The sequence below is a fragment of the Copadichromis virginalis genome, linkage group LG13 (genome assembly GCF_057382275.1).
Source record: "Copadichromis virginalis isolate Kocher_CV1m ecotype Utaka linkage group LG13, C_Virginalis_male_GT1.1, whole genome shotgun sequence".
NCBI lineage: Eukaryota > Metazoa > Chordata > Actinopteri > Cichliformes > Cichlidae > Copadichromis > Copadichromis virginalis.
In genome coordinates this window covers 25752883-25775502 of record NC_140630.1, presented here as the reverse complement: position 1 = coordinate 25775502, position 22620 = coordinate 25752883, and the positions used below count along the sequence as shown (strand labels likewise).

The following is a 22620-nucleotide window of genomic DNA, read 5'->3' as shown; positions in this document are numbered from 1 at the left end:
ACTTGGTATTTCTTCCTATGCTGCATCAGTTCATCTGGAGGTTGGCCTGTTAAATCCAAGAACTGCTACAAGTTTAATCATATTAAACTTTTTGTTGAGGGGGTGGAGGGTTAAAATCTATTCAGCTTAATTAAAACATCTGCTGCTTTTGCCGATTTAAAGTCATTAATTGAATGGATGGATTTATTGAAGTCCTTGTTTAAAAAACACTTTTAATTGAGGTCTCTTGGAGCTCACTTGCAGAACTGAGGAGCTTGAAGCGTGTTGCAGTGCATTGACAAAAAGACCTTGTTGAAATGACAGAGAACAAGGTCGCGCCTGACAGATCACTGGGTGGCCCAAGAAGACTGGAGGAAGTAGGGGCATGCTAATTTGCTCCCACTCAACAAGTGTGTGTTGGAGAGGCAAAGCATGAAATGGACACGGTGGACCAGCGTGCCCGTTACACTCTTTGCCGTGGGACCACAAAGTAGTTGATCTTGGGTAAAGACGTCCTGCTCACATGGACTCAGTTGTGGTTACTTTTGCAGAAGAACGACAGGGTCTTCTTTTTCTGGAAGTACTTTGCACATATTAAAAAGTCATGCAATCTCTCAAATTGTACTTTTTTATTACTTGTGCATAAAGTGTTAGTTACTGATCAATGTGCATTTATTCCCTGCCACAGATTTACAGAGTTTCTGGAGCCCTTTGAGAGAGTGATTCAACCAGAGGAGCTTTGGCTCTACAAGAATCCTCTAGTTGAGTCAGACCACATTCCCAAGAGGGTCATGTTCGTAAGTACTGCCTGTTTAACTATGCATTCCTCTTATGTCAGACTTGGCACTAAGCACTTGGTAATTTTTGCGTTGTTTCCATGTTTAACAATTTCTGCATCATTTCTGCACATGGTTGTATTTTTACTGATGAGCTGAGGCCTGAATCCTGGTAACAAATACGAAAACAGCTTTAAAGAACTGTGGTGCTTAGCGCAGCAATGTAAATATCTGTTTTGGACAGCCGTAGGTGGTCCTCTGTTAAGATGAATTTCTAGCCGATGCAGCATGGATGGAAAGTAATTTTTCTCTGCCTCTTGCTGGAAGTACTGAACAGATAACCTGCCGTTTTTATCCAGCATCGATTGGAGGGTCTGCCAATTTTGACCTCAGTTAACAGCAACAATCACTGGCTTCAGTACACTTAACCAACAATGCTCAAATCCCTGAGTGAGTCATTGTTTTCTACCTCTAATGATACCACTTGAAAGAGTGATTATAGTAAAATAGGACAACACAAAACAGCTTTAAGCCCTTTATATAAAATAAATAAATGCATAAATTTATGTATGAGTGTATAAATGTGAATTATGTGTCCCTCAAAGTGTTTGAATTTGAAGTTGCAGTGAAATGAAATATAAAACAAGATCTGTTGAACCTTAAAACCTGAACAATCTGCACTCTCAGGAAATGAGATGTCAAGCAGACCTGCTTTTTAAAGGTGATATTTCACGACTCAGTCCCCAAAACTGAGTTTTAACAGTGATTGCATTCTACCATGCAACATCATACAGTAAATGGTTTCCAAAGACTGATCAAACTATCTTTTAGAGCTTTAACAGTCAGATATCTCGTGGCAAGAGAGCAGGACCACTACTATGTTATAACAGGCTTTGCATGCTGTTACACTGTCCTGTGGCAGAAATGGTATTTAAGCTACAGATATTTACAATTATCTCTTTGATATTTCTTAATATTGCAATCAAGAAATTACTTATTTTAGCATAACATTCTCAGATCGGTTACATGTGTATGTAATCGTTCACAGCAGGACAAGCTTATCTACATTATTCCTTGTTAGAAGACCTTTTAGAAGGTTCTGACTGTTTAATCAAACCATCTCAGCAGGCAAACCTTTGGATGCCTATTGCTCATGTAGCGTACCTGTTGAAATGTCAGCGTTTGAGTGACTGGTGCTCCACTCCATCCTGTGCTGCTTGACACACATCAGTCAACAATCAAATTATTATGTGCAGAAACAGCTGCGTAGTAGGTGGTAAGTTCTAACTGTCTGTCAATTCGAGACAACTGTCAGCTTACGCAATGCAAAACCCAACACCTTTACCCCAAGTGCCTGAATACAGCCCATTAAACATCAACAACTGATCCACTTGAGCTTATCTTGGCAGCTCTTCTTGATGTTTAGAAGCTTTTGTGACAGAAAAGTTAGTGCTTAACATAAAATGGCTAAAGCAGAAGCAGATTTTCTCAAATGGAAAATAAATAAAAGCCGAGCTTTAAATTGCTCATCAGTGAAACATTTGATGGGTAATTTGTGATAAGCACTTGAAAATGCATTAGTCATAGAACGCGCCAGTCGAGCAGAAAAAACACTCACATTCACATAAGCAAGCGATTACAGTTCAACAGCTGAGCTGAATGTCCAGCCAAACACCATTCACGAACAAGATTATTTAAAGCTCATCATCACTCTTTTGGTTTGTGTTTAATTTATAGATTATCACAACTTCAGTGTGCAAAGATCTTCACTCATGACACGACTGTAAATTACCCCACACTCCCACCACCCTACAGTCGTCTAGGAAACTATGCACAACTCAAGTTATTCAGTGTCACTGTTCTAACAACAGCTCTGAAGGTGTGGAGAATTTATCTAATAATTAAAAGCTGCCCATGAAGTGGAAAAAAAGCTTTACAAATCAGTAAAATACAAAAATTGCAACTGTTTCCATTTTTGCACTGTTTATGCAAATACCGATAGTTGATTATGCATGATTTCCAGATGAAGCCTTGAAGAAGTTAATATGAGTATAAAGTATTCTAAAACATTATCTACAGTAATAATCTCTCTATGAAGTGAAATGAAATTTGCTCCAAATACTAGGCAGTGATATTAATTGTTTTATGAATTAGTTGCTATCCTGCATGAGCCCTAAGGAGATGGGCAAATCTCAAAAGTACATGTAAATGTAAAGAAATATAAACATTGCAGTTTACAAATGTATTGCAAATACGATAAAATGCTGTTATATAAGGAGTTAAAGAACAAGATATGTGTCCGTTAAGTATTAAATAGGCTTACTGTTAATTGATTAAAAGGTATGCTTAGTAAATGTAAAAGAAACAGTTAACAAAATCTTTATATTCTAAAATGACGTATGGAAAAGCCTCCAGCTGTGCACTTTGGACATTTCAGTCTTGATCTTTTTGAATGTCATACGTGAGAGGTAGATCTGGCTGGGAACCCAAAAACATTGCATGCCCATGATGTACTATACTGCCAAAATTATTTGCTTGTTTGCCTTGAGTGACATCCAATTCTTAATCCATAGGGTTTAATACAGGTTTTAGAGATCACCCTGGGTCAACACACCTGAATCAAATCATTAGTTCATTACCAGGCCTCTGGAGAACTTCAAGACATGTTGAGGAGGTAATTTAGCCATATAGATCTGCTGTGTTGGATTAAGGATGCATCTAAAACCTGCAGAACACCTGACCTCGGGGCCTGGAGTTCCCCCGCCCCTGGTTTAATACGATGTTAGCCCATCCTTTGCAGCTATAACAGCTTAAGCTCTTCTGGGTAGGCTTTCAACGAGGTTTAGGAGTGTGTTTATGGGAACTTCCAGAAGACCATGTTGGACAATAAGACCTGGCTCGCAGGCACCTCAGAAGTATTCTGAGGTCTGGACTGTGTGCAGGCCAGTCAAGTTCTTCCACACCAGCTCAACCATGTCTTTTTAGACTTTGTCTTTATGTCTTTTCAGGCTATGTCTTTATAGGCTTTGTGTATGTAGGAACAGGAAGGGGCCATGAATGCTTTTGGCACTATAGTGTAGCAACTTTTCAATCACAAGGTTTCTGCGCTTTGCCTGATTTATTGTGTGTTTCACTCTAAATATGCCAAAATGTACAAAATAAAGATGCTGTAAGAAAATTTTATATGTCTCCATTTGCATTTGCAACGATAATATATTTCATGTATGTTAAAGTTATAAGTTACATTGTCCAGAGTACACTTTGTCTTTTATTGTACATTAAGTTTTGCATTATGTTGTTCAGCTTTAGTAGGACGTGTGCACTTTGCACCAAACCGACTGCCGTGTTACAAGGTTAAAAAAACCCACAGTGACTTGTTTAAATTGAAATTCAGAGAGCAACTCTCGCTTCACTTATGAGTGTGAATGAAAGTGTGATTACACGTTTGAGCTATTTCGAGGGGATAGTGAGGTGCAAAGTGAGATCATAATTGGCAGCGATACACAAACATACTCAGGATGTACACAGCTGAACTAATGAACAGGACTCACAGGGAAAGGAATATGTGTGCGTTATAATAATGGGACTAAAACACTACCTTTGTTTTTTGCTACCTCTGTTGCTTAAGGAAAAGAAAATATGCAGAATTTGTCCAGAGAGTAATTAATAGATTCTCGGGCATGAATAATTACCTAGGTGCTGAGAGGTCCCCAATCTCATATCAAACTAAGGGCATAATTCTCTCAGCTCAGGCACGAAGAACCACTGAACAATAAAGAAGCTTGTTTTGCCCCTCAGTTTGCCTTGTTAAAATTAACTCTGAATAATAGATGGGCTCGGGTCATTCCCAGAGGCACAAATCATTTCACAATTAACCTGCAAAAAAAAAAAAGAAAAAAAAAGACCTAATAGAGTGCTGTAGTACATCTCTAATGTCACAGTAATAACCATATATTTGTCACTGTCTTTATTTCCTTACAGGCAATTTCATTCCTTACTCCACTGGCAGTGATATTTGTGGTGAAGATAATTCAGAGGACGGACAAGACAGAGATAAAAGAGGCTTGTTTAGGTTCGTGGAGTTATTTGTTTGAAATGTCACAAATTTGTTGCTGATTATTGTCAGTGTAATCTAGCCCATTAGAAGTCTTCAACTGACATTTATATTGCATGTAGTGTAATACTGTGTGGTTTGGATTTCTTGTAAAATAACTATTAAAAAATGTCTGTTTCTTTAATCCGTTTGATCTTTCCACAGTTCGACCTGGTTTTACTTAACGGTGCAGATCTTTGTGTTTGCTGGTACTGCACAAATTGATCTTAATCACAGCAACCACGAGTATTTACCAATTGAAATTTTATGCTGTTTGTTCTATCAGGCAACATCTGAGCGTTTCCTCCGCACTGATATGCCATTTTCCACTGGGTCCAGAGGCCTGCAGAGGCTTTGGCACATCAGACAGCATTAAGAAAGTTTAACACAAATCCAATTAAAGATTCTCCCAAAGATGAATGGGGGGAGCGAGCGTAGCTCAGTGCATCGGTCCCGAGATTACAGTGTTGTGTAGAACTAAACAGGCCCATTACTGCCTGCAGAGAGGCACTCCTAGAAGCTGAACGAGAAAGCAGCATCACGCCGAAGAACAAAGACTAAAAGGAAGCCCATTATTTTGACAAGTTTCTACATGATCACATTACTGAAAGTAGCTTTGAACCAATTCTTCCGCAAGACTGAATGAGAAAGAAAAGGAAAGCAGCTGTTCAACTGGGTCTGTGGTTAAAAAGTAGCTTTACCTACAGACCAATTTATTTTTCATGCCAAACTAAAATCACCGAAAAGTAGCTGTCCTCATATTCTTGCTAATTTATGGGGTTTCAAGCAGTCCCTGAGGGTCCTCTAACTCTGAATCTATAAATCAAATTTTCAGACAGATTTAATTGAACTTTCATAATTTGTGGGTTTTGAGTTAGATTTCCCGAGTACCAATGGAAATTAGTTTTTCTAATGTACTGGGTTTTAATGTTTGATACAGTGCAATCTACTAACACACTGCCTCTTTGCCTCATTTTCTTTGGAGTGAAAAGGATTGTTTTTCTTTTTAGAGTTGTCTAATAATCCTTTATCATTCCCAAAGTCATGCTGCTTAATTACGTGATTATCTCAGTGAGGATACAACGATGCCATCTTGGAAGTTTGATTATATTATATACGACTCTCGGAGAACGGCAGATGATCCTGTAATGATTTCTTTATGTGTGTTTTTGGTGACAAAGAATGAATAATATTGCTCAGCATCTGAGTGTGAGATCCCATACCACACATATAGTGACGTTCTTATTTACTTATGTTTTTTACTGTGTGTATGGGGATCAATCTTCCAGCAGAGTACAAGAATGCATTTGTGTTTACGCTCACGTGTCAAAGCATCAGCATCTAGTTATGAAAGTACTATATAAAAAACGAGGCTCTATGTTTGAACACCTGTGCTGTTAAAAAGAGAGAAGATTTAGAGGGTAGCAATATATTAAGGATATGACAATCGATTTAAACAATCGGTGATTTCGTCAAATCCCACAAATCACCTTGTTTTTCTGTAAGAGCTGAAAGAGAGGGTCTTTGCTAATGTAACGGCCGCAGTCCTATCTTTATTCATGAGGCTACTAATTTCCTGAAACTGTGCCTTAGAGTAATCATTGGGGCAAACTCTAGGGTATATGCATATGAATGCGACCAGATTTGGTTTGCAGAGGCATAGCCCCAATCCAAATGTAAGTAGACCTATTTGGCATAGGGACTGGTGCCGGATGAATACTATATTAGGGGGATGAATATATTAGGATCCCTCATGGTGGGCTAAAAAATGGCTAATCATGCAAGCTCCTCTCGGACCCTTCAAGCTTAATTAGTGGATGTGAGGTGAATTTTGGCCGAACTGGAAGGACAGAGTTGCAGGGTGGGAATATACATGCGTGCCATATGGCAGTCCACCGCACTAGATGCACATTATATTTATAGCAACCACTTTCATCAGCAGAAATCTGCTTATTGTGTAGCAGGAGTTAAATGGGCATTAAGCGCAAAACACAAACTGTCAAACTGTGTCAGCGTTACGTTTGGCTATAGGTCAGCAAAAAAATCATTAGTGCAATAATGACCGTCAGCAAGCACCAAAAAGGATTTCCTAACATGTTAGGGAGTTGGAGTGGAGCAATAGTTTTATCCTGACAGAGATCTGACAAAGGATGAGGGAAACGCGCTGCAATTTAACGTCCCTGCCGAGACGGTATGTGCCTCATTCTGGGATTTCATTTGATCTGCACTGGTTTGCCCAAATTATCCAGCTGTGAAATAATACTGAATCTGTGCTCCTGTCAGCCACTCAGGAAGATAATTCATGTGTGTTTTGGTGGTAGGGTGAATGGACTCATTTCCACTGCGGACTACTGGGATGAACCTATGAGGTCAGGGTACTAATGATGAGTCCCGGTGGTTTTCTTTACAGCTAATTAAATGAACATACATTTGCAGTATAACACCTACCTGTCAACCTATTGGAGTTTTCCTGTTCCCCATCATGGATGTTTAATAAAGCAGGAATTGCCTCACAGTCAGACTAGGCTCTAAAAGGATGCGCTTATGTCAGTTTTTCTGTGAGGATTCTTTCTTCACTTTTATCACATTTTCAAATCTAACAAGTAACACATCAATCTCACCCTTTGTATTTAGTACTAATACTGTTACTAAACTTAGACATTATATTCAAATGATCTATTTTTTACTGCTTACCTAAGTTTTGTTGGTGTGCAATAGGGCTTACCCTTGCCCATGTTTTCCAGCTTTTCTAAGTCTTTGTCGAAGCTTTTCTCAGCCAACTTCTCACCTGCTAGATGTCCATCTATAGAATAGACATGCTCAAAAGCAAGGCACGTGTCTCATTGTATTGGTGGAAGAGCAGTGGCTCTATTTAAGGCTATCTCGCAAACTCATTGCCGACCCAGTTGATAGCCACGGCTTCAGTTTGAGGTCCTCATTCTTATTCTAACACCCGGCTGCATAAATCTGAATGTTGCTGCTTCATGAAGCTGTCATGACCACTTCATCTGCAAAAGAGACAAAGATGTAATCCTGAGATGATCGAACAAGACACCCTATGCCCCGAGCCTTGACTGAACCTAAAATTTTATCACTACTGTGAGATGAGAAAGCTTATTGCTGGATTTGATCTGACAGACATCTGTTGTATTTGGTCCACGGCAATTTACCCACACTCCTAAAACAAAAGCGAGATGGGGCATTTATGGTAGCTCAAAGCACCACGAGTCTCACAGGGTAGCTAAGCATACATTTGTCAGTCCTACTCGCTACTGTTGCTGCTCACACACGACCCTAACAACCATGTGTCCACCTGCAAGGGAAATTCCCATCGATGTTTTATTGCTATATTATATCAGAGGAGAAGTAAACCTGCCCGAATCTTTGTCACACTGACAGAATGAATGATTTACTGCAGCGTGATGGTTTCAATTAGTCCTACAGATGCTGAAAAATGTCAGTCTTAGTACCCCAACACTGTAAAATGTTCAGTTATGTGTCTCTCTTCCTCCAGCTGTATCCCTGGCTCTTGCTCTAAACGGAGTCTTCACAAATACTATCAAGTTGATTGTTGGCAGGTACGTTAAACAAGCCCATGTTTTTTTAAAGGCAGTGTCAGTAATGCTAAATGTTAGGCTCTTGGCCCTTGCCACATGAGATCCCTTTTTCACTCTTGACAAGTAAAATGAAATTCTTCCCGTCGATGGTATTGTTTGATTTTCAGACCGAGGCCAGACTACTTACAGCGTTGTTTCCCAGATGGGCAAATGAATGCAAAGATGCTTTGCACTGGGGAGCCGGCGGTAGTCTCCGAGGGGCGCAAGAGCTTCCCCAGCAGTCATTCCTCCTGTGAGTATCACAAGGCGATTGACATAAATCACCACCAGAAGTTGCAACACAATGCCAGAAGATATCAGACACTCATTAAAACGGCATGGTGCTCTGAGCAACATTTCACCAAGTAGAAACCAAATCTATGACTGACTGGCTGCTGTATGTATGAGGTGTATCTTGTTGCTCTCTCTCTTTCATGGTAATTACAACATGTAGCAATCAGTTTCATTCAATTTGCGCACCCTAAGTAAGAGTTGAATGCACACCCACCGTTTGATCTGACATCCTGCTGTGCTCAGCTGTGCATTCCGGCTTAGGACACACAAAATCTTATCCTCCAAGCTGTTTTCACTTCAGCAGTATGTTAAATAATTCAAATGTTTTCCTGTTGTCCAGCAGACGAATGTTAAGCGGTATCCATGGAACATTTGCTGGAGGCCACACAGATGCTGAATAAACTCTTGGCATAGCGTGGTGCATCTGGGATGTAAAGGCTTTAATCAAGAAGATACATCTTTGCAAAGATCTATTAATGGTCTTGCCAGCACTGAACAAAAATGTGACCGCATGGCTTTGGTGTTTTGGGTTTTTATTTTTTTACGGTGTTTTGTTCCGGTGTTTCTCCTCATTTAAAAGTGCCTAAAGATGGAATTTAAAACGGGTTCTTTGCTAAGTTGTCTGTTATGTGACACAGCACTGGTTCCTCCCTTGAGTTAGGTGCCTTTTTCATGTTTGAATGAGTCATACGTCAGTGTTAAGTGGCAGGAGCCTGGAGAACTATTACTCAAGATATAAAAAATTGCAAGAAAGTCTGGCTGCTTGGAAGAAACAAGGGGTGGCTCAAGACTTTTGCACATCACAATATCTGTTTTGTGAAATTAAAGAAAGCATCTTTGTGTGCTTTGCTACCGCTGTGACATGCATGAAATGTATTTTGTTTTGCTTGCTTCTGCATTTTCATTACATTTCTACTCTACATCCTCATTCAGAGTTGACAAGGTAATTACGCAGTAATCATTTGTACTGCAGGAATGTGCAAATAAGCAAATTGTTGCATCCTACCGAAACAGTTATTTGTCACAGTAGTGAAAAGAGCTGAAAATGCATGATGCATCTTAAACACCTCTTCTTCTTTTTTTTTAAAGATTCTAATGAAACCAAATGAGAATTATTCGAATTATTATTGAGGTATATTGGGCATATGTACAAGAAACGCTCTGCTTCTGAAATGCTTGGGAAATTTGTTTAATTGTCATCCTGCTGTCAGTGTGAATGTTTACAGCAGGCTCCTAATCAAACATGAGATCACTGGGCTTTTGTGTGTTACATGCCAAGACCATGTGAATTCAATGATGTAATTTCACAGCCCAGATTTATTTGAAATACATATTTATAGTAATAATGCTAAAGTCTAATGCTTACAACCTCTCAAACACCTGCTTTAAAGAAAGGCTTTGAAGTGTTGGCTTTGTCCCATTAGACATGGCAAAGAGGGACGATGCTCTGTAATTCACCGCAGCACTGAGCATGGATTACATTCATCTATGCGACAGCTCTAATAGCCTTATGTTGTTGCACAGTGAGTAAGAAAGTGATTGAGAGAACAGTGCGACTGGGGACATAGGGAGCGCCCATACACTAGCACATCTAGAGAGCAGAAGAAATCCAATTTCCCGTCTCTGTCCCTTTTCACCAGACATTGCTTGTTGGACCACGAATAAGTTACAGAGCTTTTACTCAGACAAATGTGGCGTGGGACAGAAGAATAGGGCCAAAGAGAAGACGAGAGTGAATGGAGCCTTGTTTAAAATGGCATCTGGATGTCTCACAAAATCAGCTCTGGCTTGTGTGAAGACATACACTCAGACTATAGGGGAAAAATAAACAGTTTTGCACTCACAGACTCAGAAATGAGGTCACAGATATGCAGCTTGTGTCATTAAAGGACGCACGGTAAAATGCAAACGAAATCCATCAAGAATAGCCAGAACAAAGATATACATATATATCAGATTCCACTGTTTGTCGACAGCTATTTTTTAAACACTCAGACTATTATTATTGCATTTGAAAGTTGTTAAAGCTGCTCACGTTGCCCCTGATTAGATTTCTTTTTCTTCGCCTCATAGCAAAGTAAAAGAATAACATAAATTGGAGGAGACAGGTTCCAGAAAAAAGAAAAACAAACAGATAAATAGCAACTCCCCTGAATTCGCTGCACCAATATCCACAGCGATAAAGCAACCGGGCCCTAAAGCATTAGCTCTAATTGTCTACTTCATATTCATATTCATCTCACCACTCTCCCCTTGTGAATATTAAGCCATTAGATATGATCAATTAATAAACACTTTTGAAACCCATCTGCCATCTTACCATCTACAGTCTCTCCGATTCCTAAATGAATCCTGAGAGATGGAGCTAATCACATCTCCAGCTCCTGCTTCTTTCACTTATGCACAACTATCTATATTAAATTAGCCTTAGCTTGCCATGTCCATCATATTAGTTGAATGTCTAGGGAGAATTAGGCTGCTGCAGCAGCGTGTCCTCTTATTTCTGCTATAACGCAGTCAGACACAGTTCAGTGCAGAGTGAAGGAGCAATTATACAGCGCTAATAAGGAGGTTCTGTTGAGCTTTTGTATGTTAATGGATGAAACAGTCTCCATGCTCAAGTGGTTAATTAATATGCATTACTTCTGTGAGAGTCAGGGTTGTGTCCCACTTGTTCCTGCTGGGGTCAAAAGTCAAAACAGCAAGAAGAGAGTGAGGAAGGCTGGGAGATTGGAAGCATAATAATATGAGTTTGGAGTGTGGTGTTGATGGAAATTCATATTATAAAGTAACACATAAATAAGTAATGAGTTAAGTGTTTAAAGCTAGAATGTAGATAGGTTTGGTGTAATGGCTCAGCCGCAGCCACTGAGATCTTTCAGACTGAACTTCAGCATTGCTCTGAGCTCATACTAATATTAGCACATTTGCTGTGTTAATTCTAACAAAGATAAAAATCTTTGTGAAAGTTAGACTTGCAGATTGGCAGTGATCTTGGTTACATCCCAGGGCAGTTACTTTTACCTAATAATAATCAACAGGTAGAATGCCATACGTTCAGTGTCAGGAGTCACAGGGATGTAAAAATTGACATAAATCTGTTAAAAGAAGCAACTGCCAGAAAATAAGGTTTAAAATGATCTCCTCCCTCAGGTTATACATATAAATGCATGTGGAAAGTCAAGATAATATTAAGTCTTACTCCCAAGTGCAGACATACTGTAATCAATGTCTCTGGCTCATCCTACCAAATACAGTGGAGAAATGGCAAGCTAATAGATACAGAGAGCCAAGAAGCCGAGATTGCTGGCTGAGCTTGACTCCCTGTCCTGCCAGAACTACAACTGAGTTTAATGTCAGCTTTTTTATACAGACCAAAGTCCTGAACATTTTAACTTAATAGATAGATAGACTTGAATAAAAACGTAAAGTAATTACCTGCGGGAAAAATGTCTATCAAATCACATGGCAACCTGTCCCGCTGTTGAAATGCTTCAGTCAAAATCCAAAGTAGGTACAGGAGCGTTTCTTGTATAAGAAATAATTGTGCAAATCTTTTGAGAGCCTAAAGAAAAACTCCTAGTTAGCAAATTCTATCTCATTATTTCAATTTATCATGCAGCTCTGCTATTGTCTTTTCTGCTGCACCACATCTCTAAAAAGATGCAGCTACAATTAAAAATCAAAAAGCAAATTTAAAAAATAAATGCCTGTAGGCTCAAACCTATAGGTGGTTGCTGGGGCGACGGAGGGGCTGAACAGCAGGCAGCGATACAGAGCAGCACATGTTAGTGAAAGAAATGGGAAATGTTGGTGTCTAAACAAATTCGAGGTCTTAGTTTGGTGTATGAGGCGAGGAGAGTAAGGCATGTGTATGACGCAGTCCAGCTTGAGCAGTCTGCCTGAACTAGCTTGCAGACTGTGCAAGCTAGCTCCATTTATGTGGCTGAGCGGTTCCTTTGGATGCACCAGTGGATGCCGTTTCTAACACGTTTACCAAAAAGAAAAACCTTCTTGCATCATTTCCATCTTTAAAAAAAGTGCAATGTTGGTCCTTCTTCACTTGAAACTTCTGCGCAAACCTTGTGTTTGTTTGAAGATGAAAAAAGGCAATCACCCTGTACTCATTACTCTCATTAGGCATCTCTGTTTAGTCTCAGGGGAATAACTTTTTCAAAGCTTTTGAAATGAATGAGACAGATTCATTAACATGATGTTTCCCCCCCATCCTTGGCCTCTTCCCTCTGTCCTCTTAGGGACTCCTGCCACTTCTGAACAAGACAATAACATCCCAGTCATTATTAAATTAAGTATAACCCAGCTTGGTCATATATGCAAATTTTACATCTACAAAATGTATTTGCGCACTTCTTTACACGTAGCCCGGGCAGAGCACATACTTATTGTATTATTCATGCCGAAAAAGCATTTCTATTAGAGCAATCCTCAAGATGTTGACTTACTGTGTCTACAAACATAAACTTTGTGTGTACTATGGCAATAAAAAAGACGATTTTGGCTCAGCTTTGCAGCAGGTTAGATTTAATTTATTCACATTTGTTGTTTCTGTCAATGAATTCTAAAAATAAAGGTTAGACAATATTGTTTCTATCTACAGTTCCCCTATTTTCTGTCTGGAGTATTTCAACATTGTCATCAGTTGCTCAGATTTATAGACTGCACGTCAGTTAAAATGGGCCATTTGCAGAATGTTATGTATGAAATCCACATATTACGAAAAAGCTCTGGTATTTAACTATAGCAGCAATTTGCTACAAATCAGGGAGAGTTGTTGTGTGAGTTTGGTGACCTGTGCAGCCTCCTTCTCATAAATGGATATGTGCCTGTCACTCTGAATGAATGATTATAGCAAGAAAGAGCAGTTTACTAGATGGCTGCTCCAGCTGGGTCATGATTTTAGAAGAGAAGAATCAAAGCATGTACAACGCACAGAGTAATGTATACGTTTATCATGTTCAAACAGTGAAGATGACTTTGTGCAATATGATACCCTTTTTGAAGTGTTACATTACTGCTGTTACTAATACAAAAATGATGTGTGATCTGCTCTCCAGAAATTGAAAAGATAATATTGAAAGTCTTGTTGAACTAATATGAGTTAGACCATGCTGACTGAACATTTCAATGTCCGACTCTATGGTTTATTGATAATTTGGTTCTGTCTTTCACAGTGAGTAATGTAATTGTCTTAGCTATAGTAAGAGCTATTAAAATAAATGGTGTGAGCTGTGATGGGAAATGTGGTGAGGTTGCCCAGAAGTGAGATTGATGGGCAGTGAGGAACGCTTAGGCTGGGGATGGCTTGTTCATAACCTCTGAGCAGAGGAACTCAAGTGAGCTAGAAAGCTCAAAAGTAATGCATTTTTGGTAATGCTGACAATGTCCAGTGTGTTATTGCATACAGAACAAGGTATAGCAAATACTGGCGCAATTTAAAGCTTGGGGTCCACTAAGCCTCTCTGTGCAATGCATTGTTAATATTGGGCAGGTGTGAATTTCCTCTGGGAGCCTCTTAAATCTGCTTTATATCACCCAAAGCTTCATTATCTTTGTAGTGTTTGCATCTTTCCTCGCATTAATTGGGCTCCCAGTTTACCCCAGTCTACTTTTCAAGCAGGATCCAACTTTTGCTAACATCTGATGGGTAAATTGGCTGGCTAGCAAGAAGAAGATACATTGTGAGCAATCCAGCAAAAACAAAAAGAGCAAAAAAACAAACAAAAAAACGCAGAAAAATGTAATATGGGAAAGTATTCTGAATAAGGATGCAATGAAGGAAAACTACAATATCTCCATAACTTCCCATGCAAGTAACATTGAATAACATAGCAATAAATCTTATATTAGCCTAAACCAACTGTCCACTATGCTGGTGTAAATTGTCCAGTGTAAAATTCAGAATTGTTAATGGATCCAAGTCATCACCTGAAAGCAAGACAGGCAGCTGTTGGGACGGCTGAACTTTCTGCCTCTTCCTTCTACCCCCATTGGATTTCCTCGCTTTCTCTCTCTCTCTCTCCTGGCTGCACATGTGTCCTGCTGGTCTTAGTATTCTGGGCCAGATTGTGGGGTGAGTGACAAATGGGCATCTGATGGGTGAGGCTGGGTGCTGTTTGGCCTGCTGTAGCAGTTAACTAATGACCCTGTGCCAGGGCAAAGATTAATGGCTCCATCACAAAACCTTTCATTCTGATAATTAGACTGCTGCTTTTTCTACAACATCAGTTAAAACAAGGGGTGGTCTCTTCAGCATTGCATGGCGAGTAGCTCAGTCACGATTGTTTTCTTACTCGGGGCTTTATTTTTCACTGTAACGTATGTTTCTGTGTGTATGTGTGTAATTTATAAACTCTAACCCACTCTCGAGTGGTACGATTTGGGACATGTGTGTTCTCTTCTTTTTGTGAGTGAGTGCTACCATAGGATCACTAATCCGATGATTTTCTTATGTACGGCAAATTTAGACCATTACCAGTGCACGTGTTTGGACTGTGGGAGGAAAACCGTGCACCCAGAGAGAACTCCCACAGAACTCAAACATAGTCCTCATATAGAAAAGCCCCAGCTGACTCATGGATTCAAACCCAGGACTTTCTTGTTTTGAGGTGAGAGCTGTTCAGTGTTCAGTCATTAGGAAGCTAATTATTTCACGTGGGATGCACACATTGATGCTGCAAACAGACCTCATTTTGCAAGAGTATGCAAATTGCTAAATGAGTCTCCTTGAGAGTGTGGGCTCTGCTTAGCTCTGTAAGTGTAGTTTTCTGCTTGCTCCCGTCTGCTCCTAGGCACCTGCAGAGTGTTTCAGCACAGCGTTTAGAGACTGCAGTCTCAGTGAAATTACCTGTGAGTGGGTGGCTGTGGGAAGAGGTCAAAAACTCCAACAACATCTCATCATAACGACCTCATTGTGATGATCCCTTGAAGGCCACAAGCCAAAACACCTTGGTCAATTAAAAAATGTTTATCTGTACATTGCAAGTTTTGCTGGAGGTTTGACCTCTTTCCATTTTCTTTATCATTCAATTCATGCACATTGAAAGCAGGTAAAAGTGCAGTGGAAACACATACTCAACTTCTGAAAAACTGCTGCAAAACTCCTATCAGTTTCCATTACATTTTTCCAAAATGCTCAACAGTTACACAGATGGATCAGCTGGTCAGTGAATCGATCCCTAACTCCTCCACAGGTTGAAGTATCCTTGGGCAAGGTACTGAAGTCCAAGCTCAACCTGATGCTTAAGCATGTGTGTGTTTGTGTGTGTGAATGTTAGTGTTGTGTGTCATAGGGTGAAAATGAGACTTATAGTAATAAGTTGCTTTGACTGCTCAGCTGAATAGAAAGGTGACTTATAAGTACAATTTCATTTACCTTTTAAACTACATAAATATATCTGTAGTATGATTTTATATAGACAGGTTACTTTTGGGGCTTCTTCACTCACCTCTTTTCCCTCTCTGTATTTGTACACCACTCCACATTTAATCAGGAGTTATTAATCTCTCGCTCTTTTCCACAGCTTGTGTTTTGTCCTTTCTCACTCACCTCAACCTCAACCCATCACGGCAGATGGCTGCCCCTGCCCGAGCCTGGTTCTGTTGGAGGTTCCTTCCTGCTAAAAGGGAGTTTTTCCTTCCCACTCTTGCCAAGTGCTCATACAATAGGGCAGGGGTATTTAACTAAAATTTAAAGAGGTCCACTTAGAAGAAAGTTACTGAAGCAAAGGTCTGGATGATCATAATGTTTAATTATATACATATATGTATGATTTTTCAAAATTCTCGCCATTAAAAGTTTAAGTGTTTAACTTCAGAAAAATCGAATAAAGGGCGGAAAATCTCGAATTGCCTCTTTTCTGTTTCCTATCCGGACTGAAAAGTCTCAACCATTATAAATCTCAACACAGCTGAACAGTTGTGAGCAGTTTTAGAGGCTCCCTTTATTCCCCTCTTTTAATTATGGAGAGAAATGTGCCGCAAAAAGGGTTGCAAATGTGTACAATATGTTCCACAAGTGTAAATTTAAACTTACAAATATGTACACCAATTTTGTGTGCAACTTTCTAGGACTCTCAGGCACGTGCTCCAATCCACACACAAGTAAGAAGCAATCTGACCACACGTAAAACTATTTTACAAACGTGTGCGTCAAAACCTGAATAAATACTGATCATTTACACACAAATTTATTGTGAGTGAATTGAGCTCTAGCTTGTCCTGCAAGGATTTTAAAGCTAGAGCTCAATTCTTTAGTTTTCATTATAACAACTGTGGAGAAAACTGCCTTGGTTAAGTGTGTAGACCCAAACGTGGTCAAGATGCACAGGGCTACTTTCCTCATACCTGAGAAACCTAACTCAGTTGAAAAGTGCAAGGATCAGCACATACAAGCTGCTCTTTCAGGTCCTCATCATCTTAGAGATCAACAAATTGCATCTGGAGAGGCCCAGCGTTCACCCATTGCTCTATTTTCACTGTCCACTTTTCATTTTTGCACAGCACTGTTCGTTCCTAATTTTTTCCTTCTTTCTTCCTTGTCAATTTTTTAAGCTTTTCACACAATCGTCTGTATTTCTCCCTTTCTTTCTACCATCTTTTCATGTGTAACTTACTCTCAGCTATTGACACTGTAGAGTCAGTGTTTACCACCTAGAATGCACAGAGCTGATTGGCTGAGTGGTATCACATCACTCTATTATTTATATTTTAGGGTCTTTACATTATAATATAAAACCCCTTGAGGCAACTGTTGTGATTTGGTGCTATGTAAAAAAAATAGTGAATTAAAAGTAACTGAACTAGCCTTGTGTGACTGGCTCACTGACTGTATTTATATCAAGAGCCTAGATCAAGACATCAACTGATAATCTGAATGTTGTAACATAACATTCAATGTTGATTTGTCTCTCTTTCTTTCTCTTTGTCTTCCCTCTAGTTGCATTCTCAGGTCTTGGTTTCACCTCCTTCTACCTGGCGGGAAAGTTGCAGTGTTTTACGGATCAAGGTCGCGGGCGTAGCTGGCGTCTCTGTGCTATGGTGCTGCCTCTTTACAGCGCCATGATGATTGCACTGTCCCGGACCTGTGACTACAAACACCACTGGCAAGGTCTGCCTGACAACTTAGACACGAGATTTTCCTCCATTTATTAGAATTATTGCCACAAAAAGTCTTGTGCCCGTGTCAGCCAGAAATTATTGATGTTCAGTCCAACCTTGCTCAAGGCACTTTTGTAATTGTAGATGCAGATGAGTAATGAGGCCTATGCTTGTAACAGCTGTATTCCTATAATCACAACAAGCTTTAACTTCATCATCACACCTGACAAATTGAGAGAAAGCTAAAAAGTGCAGCCGGTACGATAAGCCCAACTAAGAAGTTCACTTGTTTGTCCAACAGGCGTAAAATTGTGTCTTAAAGAGCTGTCTTTAAGATATTGCATAATGATTAATTCCTGAAAACTGCATCAGATGCATCATATCATTCACCAGCTTCGGGAGGAGATTATGATTATAAGGTTAAGGTTTCATGTTTCTCCACATCATTATTCTTTCTCTGTTTTAACTTCATATATTTACTAAAAGACTTAGAAAAACCTGGGATGGAGGGGTGAAGCGAGAGGAAGCGAATGAATATGTGGGTGAGGTGTGTAAAAGCGCATGTGCAAATATGATGACAGTTCTGTCATGGGGTGTTAATTAGTTTTAGAGAGCCATATGTTCCACTTTTTTTAGGAACTAAAATATATTTACAATGAAAGCAAAGCACCTACAGCAGTTCAAGACAAGCCAATCATTGCATGGGTCCTCATTGTGTTTCTTAGCTCGACTTTTTGTCGTGAATCTCCTCAGCAAACTGTAAGTACGCAAAGGGCTATTAAACTTGAGGGGGCTCAATCTGCTCCCACTGTAAACACAAGCTGGGAGCTGCCATTAGCCAGGCTGCGGCACCATTCTCAATAGATACTAATGTTCCTCACCATTCCTTTTCACTTTGGATGTGCCCTCTGTTCTCTGAGGGGAAAAGGCTGGCCTTCCACACGCCGTCTCAACGAGGCCGCCCAGCTAATATATCGCATCAAGTCACAGTCTATTAAATTCGGTTGACAGCAGTCGATGAAACATTCAGTGAGCAAACTCGTGCACTGTACAGCTGTTGAATGGCGGGAATCGATGTTGCAGTATTTTTTTCATTTCACCCAGAAGGACGAAATAAAGGGAGACCTGTGGAAAAAACATCATTTTGATATGGCAGAAGCCTCTACTAGAGCTGTTTCAGCCACCAGCTGGCTGTGTCATTTTGATCTATATGCAGCAATATAGACTTAATACTCACCATGGCAGTGTGATATTATATGATATATTATAGCTTAAAGGTGGCTAGGTATAATACAAGCCTGTTCAGCATATGACAAAGTGACACAGACAGCCTCCTGTCCTGAGGCAAGTGAAGCCACCGCTCAGCAGAGCAGATTCGTTACTCTCCCTTTCAAGTTTCTTTCATCGAACTCCAAACTACAATATAAGCACTGCAACACATACATCAATGGCTTATTAATTGTGCTAATTCTATTTGCAGGTGTTATTTTACTTCCTTCACGCAGGCTAAACTTAGCTATCCATGCATTCCTTTAAATATATCTGTTTTTGTGCCTCGCAGACGCTTTTGTTGGAGGAGTGATCGGGTTGCTGTTTGCATACATTTGCTACCGCCAGCACTACCCCCCCTTCCTGCACATGGACTGCCACCTGCCTTATGCCAGCCTGGCTGTCGCCACGCACACGCCCATGCATCCTCAGGACGACCCGCAGCCCACTGACAACGCCACCACCCTTCCCCTGGAGGGCTTGACTGAAGGGCCAGTATGACTAGTGGCCACCACTGAGACTACCCCCAACGCCCTCACCAAGCCGCCAAGCCCACCCCCCATTCCCAGTGACTGACTGACTCTTGTATACATTCCAGTGGACAGTGAAACGCCTCATGCATTTCTATTCTCTTAAACCCCACACTGCGGGTGGCACCTACATTATTCCTGTTTTGTTTTTTTTCTCTTTGATTTTGCTCAGCAGCCATTAAAGTCTATATTTAGATGTGTTGTATGCGAGGAACCTACGAATATGGGACATTGCCACAGAGAGGGACGAGAAAAAAAATGTTGAAAACCTGAGGAGATGTCTTACTAATGGCTGTGAAAGAAGATGAAAATATTGCCAGCTTTCGCTGGAATCTTTCTGCGTAATGAGAGACACGGTTGGCAGGTTGCTATATGCTGGAGTATATTTATTGTTTGGTTGTAAAGAAATGGGACAGATGGTTGAGGAGATCCCATGAAATGTCACAGCAATCAAACCATGAAATTAAACTAGTGTTATTGTATATGTCACACTTTAAAACAAAATGTGGAATCTGATAGCACCTCATGCCAGAAACGAAACAACATCCTGTGTTTCATTTAAATCTACAGATGTCTTCTGCATTTTGTAGGGCACCAGGCCTAAAACTTTAAGGCATGCAGGAGCAGTCTATATTCATACCTCTACTATTTCCAGCAGTTTTATTTTATTGTCTGGCAGCATAACGATAAATAAAGAACCAATACTCACTTAGGGAAGCACAGCTCCATGTCAAAAGCAATGTTTTGTTTTTTTTCATTATTCAAATTCTCACCATTCTCTTGGGCTTTAAACCCTGCATATCACCACTTCCTCATTTCTCTTCCTCCTCCTCTCCTTGTCACCATCAAACTCTATTTTTCACTTGCTTTGCATTTAACACTTGTTCCCCGAGGTTGCACAGGGACACGGACCCTCAGTGGGGGCAATCAATAACAGCCAAGCGGGAATGCTGTGGCAGAAGTGTGTCTGGGAAGGCGCAAACCCCAATCTGCTTCTGCATTAATCCTCATTAAGCACGGTCAGCCACTGCTCCTTATGAGGGCATTAGAACTATATGAGGTGCCCCGTGAACTGCCCATGCATCGCAAATGGCTTTCAGTCTAATGTAGCCCCACAAATAGACAATCTAGTATTCAGCAGACTAGAGATCTGAACCCAGGGCTGTGATTATGGTGTATTTATCATCCATTAAAGTTCAATTTTTTCTTAATATAGGGACAGCATGTTGAAACAAGCAAACACCAAAGATCTGTAGGTTTTTTTTATGCCTAGGTAGTGTGCACCAAGTTTTTCATTATGAACAGAAATCCCAGATAGCTAGATGACTGGTTTCCTATCATCAACAAAGCAATTTGTAGCCTTTTGCAGTTAGAAATGATGTTTTTTTTCGTTGCCTTGGTTACTATGCGCTTTTTTGCCATTGCTGTGACATTAATGGGAAAATTAGATATTAGGACAGCTCTAACCCAAACGAGCACTAAAAAGCAATGTGTTGGGCGATGCAGGAGAACTGCACAGCATAACAGAATGAATGAGCAGCAAGCCAAATGTAGAAAGCTTTTTTTTTTTCAAATCCTGTCAAGAAGCTCGTGAGCAGTGTTTTTACATTCTCTACAGTCTGTCGCCGCATATGTTTTAGTGGAAAACATCAGCTGTACCTTCGGCTGTTGTTTCACTTTATCCTGGGCACAGTTTGGCTCGTGGCACAAAGGTAGACAAGGAACGATCTCTCTGATCAAAATGACTTTTTACATGATTTATTTAAACGTGTCACAATTAAGCCTGAATCACAAATGCAACCCATTGGCAGCTGTTGTAAAGCATTTGTGTGTGTGCGCGCGCGAGCGTGTGAATGTTTTTGTGTGCAGCGTTTGACAAGGTCGATCTCACAATGATGCAATACAACGTGAAACTTTACAAAGAACGAACGTTTCACCAGAGGGAAAAAGGTGCTCGACGCTGCGCATCAGACTCTGTGATGGGACTTGAGACTCTGAGAGCTGACTGTAAGAAAGGAGAGTGACTCCATAGAGTCTTTCAGCACATGACTGCAAATGTGTCACTGTGAGATACTGGCTTTGTGAGGCAGATTTTCAGAGATAAAAAGGATTGTGACACAAATACACAATGTTCTATACCTGCATTTGCCTGACTGATGGCGGTCTGATGTTTGTACTCTGTCATTTAGTTTTCTCCTATTATGTGGTACTGTATATTGCAGGAAAAGCATTGTTCAGAAGTCTGTATTTTCACCTTTTTTCAACAGGGGATTTGAGTTCCCCGCTCTCTTAGAAATAATCTAAGATCACGGCTTGTTTTCATTTGGTGCTATAGATGCTGTTGTAGCAGTTGGTGTCCTGTTATTTCAAATGGTTGATGTGTCACTAAGAAACGAAATTTTATCTTTTTTTTAGAGAGAGAGAAAGAAAAGTTATTAAAATAAATATTTAATTATTTTAAATTAGATAAGCAGCCAGTGTGTACTCCTCAGATATTTTTTCCAGATGTTTCACCTTCACAAGGACTGAAGGCATAAATAAACTTAAGAAAATAAAAATACTGAAGAATATTGAGATGATTGTCAGCTATCATGAATAGATGTCTGAAGAAAAAAAAAGAATCTTTGTTCATGGCATGCCAGTTCCATTTGTGAGAAGATTGTTTTCTATCAATAAGCATGTCAGGCCTTGAGAAGTCTTTGAGCTGTGTTTTGCTATTTGTATACTTTATGTACAATAAAGGACTGCAGCTGTGTGAACCTTGTCCATGAAGAATCAAAGGATCCTTAGGTATCTTGTGCGATCGTGGGGGTCTATACTAACTCTGATGAAAGAAACTGAAACTCACAAATCAAGGTTTGGGGTATTAGAATAAAAAAAAAACTGTATTTAGCAGCTACTACACTGTTCCTTATATTATGCAAATGAACAATCTTAGATTGTGCAGTAGCAAACATCTGAATGAG

General features: G+C 40.0%; 1 protein-coding gene across 1 annotated transcript in view; it reads left to right on the top strand.

Moving 5' to 3' along the window:
* Positions 1 to 22409, top strand: part of plpp4 (phospholipid phosphatase 4) — a 47877-nt gene extending 25468 nt beyond the window's left edge. The window contains exons 2-7 of the mRNA XM_085478218.1: positions 668 to 776; positions 4737 to 4827; positions 8363 to 8426; positions 8573 to 8697; positions 17695 to 17865; positions 19417 to 22409. Of these exons, the coding sequence (XP_085334344.1) occupies positions 668 to 776; positions 4737 to 4827; positions 8363 to 8426; positions 8573 to 8697; positions 17695 to 17865; positions 19417 to 19625 (769 nt within the window). The 3' untranslated portion in view covers positions 19626 to 22409. The remainder of the gene's footprint in view (positions 1 to 667; positions 777 to 4736; positions 4828 to 8362; positions 8427 to 8572; positions 8698 to 17694; positions 17866 to 19416) is intronic.
* The last annotated feature ends 211 nt before the right edge of the window (positions 22410 to 22620 follow it).